The sequence below is a fragment of the Lepidothrix coronata genome, unplaced genomic scaffold, assembly GCF_001604755.1.
Source record: "Lepidothrix coronata isolate B3197 unplaced genomic scaffold, Lepidothrix_coronata-1.0 Scaffold149, whole genome shotgun sequence".
Taxonomy (NCBI): Eukaryota; Metazoa; Chordata; class Aves; order Passeriformes; family Pipridae; genus Lepidothrix; species Lepidothrix coronata.
The window spans coordinates 1,683,536-1,690,014 of NW_016690329.1; the positions used below are offsets into that span (position 1 = coordinate 1,683,536).

General features: G+C 48.8%; 1 protein-coding gene across 3 annotated transcripts in view; it reads right to left on the reverse strand.

Moving 5' to 3' along the window:
• Positions 1-5,985, reverse strand: part of STAT1 (signal transducer and activator of transcription 1) — a 28,235-nt gene extending 22,250 nt beyond the window's left edge. The window contains exons 1-5 of one of the 3 annotated variants that reach the window (XM_017828518.1): positions 5,895-5,985; positions 5,447-5,706; positions 2,228-2,356; positions 1,455-1,599; positions 114-212 (exon numbers count right to left, since the gene is read on the reverse strand). In XM_017828518.1, the coding sequence (XP_017684007.1) occupies positions 114-212; positions 1,455-1,599; positions 2,228-2,355 (372 nt within the window). In that variant the 5' untranslated portion in view covers position 2,356; positions 5,447-5,706; positions 5,895-5,985. Of the gene's footprint in view, positions 1-113; positions 213-1,454; positions 1,600-2,227; positions 2,357-5,446 lie in introns of all 3 variants that reach the window. The other 2 variants (XM_017828515.1, XM_017828516.1) reach the window with 2 other exon arrangements.
• Positions 5,986-6,479: the final 494 nt, after the last annotated feature.

Below are 6,479 nucleotides of genomic sequence, written 5' to 3' on the forward strand. Positions count from 1 at the left end.
GAGCAGAGAGAGGGAGGACAGCCTGTCTCCCCTTTCAGTCTTCATCCACTCCCCCTGTCCCAAATAACTGGAAAGGGTAGATATAACTGCAGTAGACATTTCAAGACTGTTACCTCATTTGACAGCTGGGCACTGTTGAGTATTTTCCTCTCTTCTTTCAGACAGTGCTGGATGATCATTGCCATATGTATTGGGTCTTCTTGAAAGTTATCCTAGCATTAGAGACAGTCTGTTGTTTAAGTTCACACACATAATTTCTTGTCATTCAGTAACCTTCAGACTGGCAAAAAGATTAGTGAGTGACTGTGTTCATAGCCTGCTCCAAGACTACAGGGTATGGCAGCTGCAACCAGCTCCAAGAGTGAGTTTTCATTTTAGTTTATTAGCATTAGCATACAATGAGATGGTACTGGGATAAAACAACAGGAAAGGGTCAGAGACATTTTTGGGAGAAGTGAGATACTATCCTACAGTCCTAAAGAGAGCTCATCTCTTGAGAGCCGCCCTCTGACATATGGCTGCTGGTTTTGAAGGGCAGTGTTCTAGCCTGGCAGGTACAGTTCTTGCTCAGTGATGTAAAGAAGGTATATTAGCTGCCACTTGTGAACATGTGGTCAAGGCTGGGTGGAAATTCAACCTTAGTGTTTTACATGCATACAAAGCTGGAACATGGTGTGGATTGATATCGCCCTGCTCTGCTCAGGATGGTGCTGCCCTGGGGGTCGCTGAGCTGTGCCAGCCTTCTTGACTGATCTTTCATTGCTGATCTCTCATTACTACGGTATAAATACAGGTAATCTTCTCCTCTCCTCAGAAAACAGTCCCCTGGTCACCTACCTGTGGTGAGCAGAAGCTCAGTGAGTGGAAATTAGGCTGTGGTGAAGGAAGACCTCTGGCACAGAGCCCTACAGGGAGGAGTGGATGACTGACTAATAAGTCCACTAGGGATATGTCCTGCACTGGCACTCACTACCAACTGCTTTGGCCCTTTTCTTTCCCAGTACAGTGCAATGCAGAGTGCTGCCTAAGGACAAGTCCTTTGCTCTTAACTGCAGTTCTGCAGTTACATGGGAAGGATTTCTTTCCCTGTGTTTTTTCTGCATCAAAAAAGTGTCTTATTAGGACACTGAGGAAACTGGATGGGGAGGGCATGGGTTAAGTGAAACTGCAGTTGAGTAAGTGCCCCAAATACATACAGTAAACACCTTACAAACTGCAACTGCCCTTTTCCTAGAGCTCTCCGAAACTGTAACTGTACCTGTAAGTAAACTGTAACTTTCTAACTGTAGCCAATTAAAACAAAAACGGAGTGACATTTGAATTCTGGATTTTAAAGCAGAATTCTCACACATTCTCTGTGAATATCCCTCATGGCAGGGTAGTTTGCTTAGAGGCATCCAATTGCGCTACTGAAGCAATTCAAGCAAATGTATAGGTATGGAACCCCAGCATACCTGCAGATTGCGTTTGCTTTTCCTTATGTTGTGTTGCAGCAAAAAGTTGTTTTCTATCAAGAATCTACTGAATTGGTCATCAAGCTGTGACAACAGGTCATGGAACAACACCGTAGCGAAAGATACGTTGTTGGCTGCATGTTCCCTAGAATAATTTAAGGCATGCTTGTGTTAAATACCTTTCTAATACAGCATCCAAGAAATGCATTATAGGTGTAATTTATCTTTAATCCCCCACTGCAGTTGTAGAATATGCAAGCAGTAAGAATTACTTTCCAACGTAAGCCAATTTCATTCTCTTAACTTTGACTTTACTTTCCTTGATACAGAAATGTTGGTTTTCTCTGTATTATTCTTGCCACATTGTGTGCAAATTCATTTGCTCACTTCATGCACATCAAGAATCTAAAAGTGAACCTGATGCATGTGCATGGTGTACACTTCACAGAAATCTTGTCAGAAGTTCACAGTCTTTGAACAGCGAGAGACTGGGCTACCAAGACAGCAACTGATCGGTCTTAAAACAGCTGCTTTTGTTATAGACCAAATGAGAGCAATATGAGCTCTAGGACAGTTTTATTCCAGCTGTCAGGCCCCTCTAGAAAGCCTGGAAGAGGGGCAGGAACACAGGCTGCAGCACCCACACAGCAAAGCATCCTACCAGCAAAGGTTCACCTAAGCAGCTTGCTTCACCAGTATTCTGCTGCTGCCTGTAACTCTATGTATGAGAACATTGCTTATCACACAACCCAAAGGCTAATTTCTAAGCTTACCAATCCTGGTTCTCCAGCCACTGTGCCAGGTACTGCCTGATCTCCATGGGGAAGCTGTCATCGTATAGCTGGTGAACTTGCTCCAAAAACTTGGAATCAAGTTGCTGTAGCTGATGCCACTGAGTCATCCTGAGGAAGGGGTGGAAAAAAAAATCAGTGTAAATTTTTAAGTAGTATTTGGACAAAGCTGGTGAAAAATAACATAAGTTTTCATGAACATTGATAAAATTGGAGGATGTGCTACTTTTGGCTAAGATAAGGCTAATTTTCTTCACAGTAGCCAGTGTGGTGCTGTGTTTTGGATTTGTGCTGGAAAGAGTGTTGGTAAAACAGGGATGTTTTTATTATTGCTGAGCAGTGCTTACACACAGACAAGCCCTTTTCTGCTCTTCACCCTATTCCACCAGCTAGGAGGCTGGGGGTGCACAAGAATTGGGACAGCTGGACAGCTGACTCCAACTGACCACAGGGATATTTCACACCATACGGCATCATGCTCCGTATATAAATTGGGGGAAGAAGGAAGGAAGGGAGGTACACTCTGCATGATAGTGTTTATCTTCCCAAGTCACCATCAGGTGTGATGGAACCCAGCTTTTCTGGAATGGCTGAACACCCGCCTTCCCATGGGAATCAGTCAATTAACTCTTTGGTTTGTTTCGCTTCTGTACACAACTTCTGCTTTACCTGCTAAACTGTCTTTATCTCAACCCACAAGTCTTCTCCCTTTTACCCTTCTGATTCGCTCCCCATCCCACCTCATAGGGAGGAGGGGGAAGTGAGTGAGCAGCTGTGAGGTAGCTTCACACAGTTGCTGGCTGGGGTTAAACCAGACAGAAGAGTAAGAAGGAAAAGTGTTTTCATTGAACAAAAGTATTTTATTTTCAGCTGTAACAGTTCTAGATGCTAGTCCTTTAAACACAATAAAACTTCTTTTGGGCTTGTTTAAATTTAAAAAAAAAATGGAATTTACAAATTAGGACGGTGCACTGTTTGCTGAAAAATTACTCCAAGCTGGAATAACCTTTTCCCATGAAAATGTGCCTTTTTTTTTTTTTCCTCTGAACCCCTTTTCATGGCATTTAGGGCATGGTTCGTGTTACTGCTCTCTTGCTTAGCAAGGATATGAGAATGAGGACCTATGTGTTTGATCTGTACTCTGCATGATTGAGATTCTGCATGTGGAGTTTCACCTTCTGTTGATACTCCGCATCACCAAGAGCATGAGCGAAAAATCAAAGCACCCTCTAGGCACTCATTTTCACTTGGTACTTGTGTCCCCACTTACCTGCTGTGAAAATGGACTAGATCTCAAGTCACTTCAAATGGAGAAGTACTGGAAAGATGTTTTTTTCTGCTATATGCTTTAGTTCTCATGACCACATTTTCAGGCTAAATTCAAGTAATCTGTGCAGCAGATACAAGGTACTTAAATGAATTAATATTGTACAGTATGGCTTCTCTCAGTCATAACACTTTTATGAGAGTGGCTTTATATTGAGACATGGTTTCTAGCAGCAGATCAGTTAGTCTTCTCATTAGGCTGCAGGTTATCATGTTGTAGTGGAAATGGCACATAAAGATATGTCCAAGGAACAGTACAGGCTGAGAACATGTGTGGTGACATGCAAATCAACTCACATACAGAACCTTTAAAAAAAAGGTGATAGGACCTATCCAAAGAACAGGGCAGCATCAGGGTGAAGGACTATGTTGTATGTGCCTTCCTGCTAAATCTGTTAGTGTCTGTATGCTGGTTCCCCCAGCTGCTGAGTGGCATATGCTATGTGTGAGGAGCAAATGAGAGTTAAAAATGCTATTGTGTTTTAAGTGAGGCCTTGAGGCTTTTGATGTGCATGCTATTCAGATTTCAGGTAACACAGCATTTGAGTGTGCTGTAGCTGCACCACGGCAAACAGTTAAACGTGACATTGCTGAGGAAAGAATTTGTCTAAATTCATGAAGTTAATCTGCTGCTTTCCCTAATGGTTAAGTGAAGATGTACTCCAATCTTCCTGTGTCTTAAAGCAACCAGTCTAGGAAAGGACTGGGGAGTGGTGGCAGAGAACCATTCAATGAGGTGGTTACAGAGCAATGTAATAATGCAGCAAACATGACCCTTGGGGATGCAAGCAGGGAAACATCAAAGAAGGGGTAAGTCAATACCTTTTTGTAGAGAAGGCATCAGAGACACCCACAGTGGGGCACAGGGCACAGCCTGCCACTGACAAACTGACAAGTGAGGAGGTATAGGACGGGTAGCCCCTATTCTGCCCTTACTCAAGGGAAGTGCAGTATGATCACAGCCCATAGGTGTGTCTGGAGAAAAGGAGCTCTGCTGGAGGCCCCTAAATGGGTGATGTATTTGCAGCTCTGTGAGTCTGTGTGCCTCGTAACAGCTGTGCTTGAGGGTGTCTTCCACAGCTCAGCTTGGACTCAGAGAATCACAGAATTATTAGGGTTGGAAGGGACCTCTGGAGATCATCCAGTCCAACCCCCCTATCAAGGCAAGGTAACCTGGAGTAGGTGACACAGGAAGGTGTCCAGGTGGGTTTTGAATGTCTCCAGAGAGGGGGATTCCAGACCCTCCCTGGGCAGCTGTTCCGTTGCTCTGCCACCCTCAATGTAAAGACGTTCTTCCTCATGTTGAGATGAAACTTCTGTTTTAGATTATGGCCATTGCTTCTCGTCCTGTCACTGGGCAACAGTGATAAAGAGTCTGGCACCAACTTTGAGATATCTGTATGCATTAATGAGGTCCCCTCTCAGTCTTCCCTTCTCTAGATTGAACAGGCTCAGCTCCCATAGTCTCTCCTCGTAAGACCCTTCATCATCTTTGTGGCTTCTGCTGGACCGTCTCCAGTAACTACTTGCCTTTCTAGTACCGAGGAGCCCAGAACTGGATACAGCACTCCAGATGTGCCTCTTTAGGGCTGAGTAAAGGGGTAGTATCACCACCCTCGACCTGCCGGCCACACTCTTCCCAATGCACCTCAGGGCTCCCTCCTGGCCACTCTCTACCTACTTTCCTGTCATTCCCGGGGGATCGCGGCCGGAGGGCGCAGCGCAGTTCGGGAGCAAAGGGCGGCGGGCAGCCCGTGCTGCCGCCGGGAGCTCGCACGGCTCCCGCGGGGGAGGACAGCGCTCCCTCCCCATGTTCCCCCCGCTCCCCGCCCCGGCTCAGTCCCGCAGGTTGGGAGCACCACGCGGGTACCGCACCTGTTGGGCAGAGGCTGCCCGGCGACGTGGCCACAGCAGGAACAGCAGGAACAGGGAGAGAGCACCGACCCGGGCACAGGGACCGCTCCTGGGGGCTCCCGAGCAGGCAGTGTTGGGAGTCTGGAGACGCGCAGCAGCAGGTGCAGCTGTCCAGAAGGAGCCAAAAGGCGTTCAGGGAGCAGGAGTTGGGAGCAGATGCAACCGGTGACGGAAGAGCAGCGCTGCCGCCCGGGAGGCGGGTGATGCCCTGATGGGTATCCCTGCCAGGAATGAACACCGCTGGGAGACGGCTCCCGCTGCCACAGGAGGAAAAGACACCGAAGCGCAAAGTCGAGCCAAAGGCAGGGGCAGTCTAAGGGAGCGGCAGCTCCAGCTGCACCGGGCATTCACCGCGCCGCGCCGTCCCCCGAGGCGCCGGTACCGCCCGTCCGAAGGCAGCTCCCCTCACCTCTCGGTCCGGCTCCCGGAGCCCTTCCCAGCTCCCGGCCCGCAGTGCCCGCCGTGCCGGCTCCGGCCGCCTCGGGACGCCCGCACGGCCCGCAGTGCGCAGGCGCGGCGGCGGGAGGAGGAGGGCCCCCTGAGGGAACAGCCGCTCCACGTGATTTCTGGGAAAGCCGCTGGAGCGGCCCCGGCTGAGGGGAAGGGGAAAGCGAAACCGAAACGGGCCGTGCTGGGGGAAGGAAGGGCAGCCAGGGCCGGGGACGCGCACACGCACAGCCGCGGGTGTCGGTCCATGCACTGCGACCCGCATTGCCCTCCAGGACACTGGGAATGCCGCTTCGGGCGGCTCAGCGTTGTCGCCCTTCCCATTCCTTCATCCCGCTTTTCTTTCCAGTCCTAGTCGCTAGGAATAGAACAGCGAACAGGAATAGTGAACATGAATAGCGGCGCTGCTGCTGCTTTGGGCGCACACGGTCTGGGTGGGTTTTGTCTCCTTTGTGAAGTGTCAGCAAAGACCGGGATAATCAAGTCCAGGCTTTGGTGCGGGTCTCCAGGGTACTCGGATCTGTTTCGGTGTCCTTTGTGTCCCCGC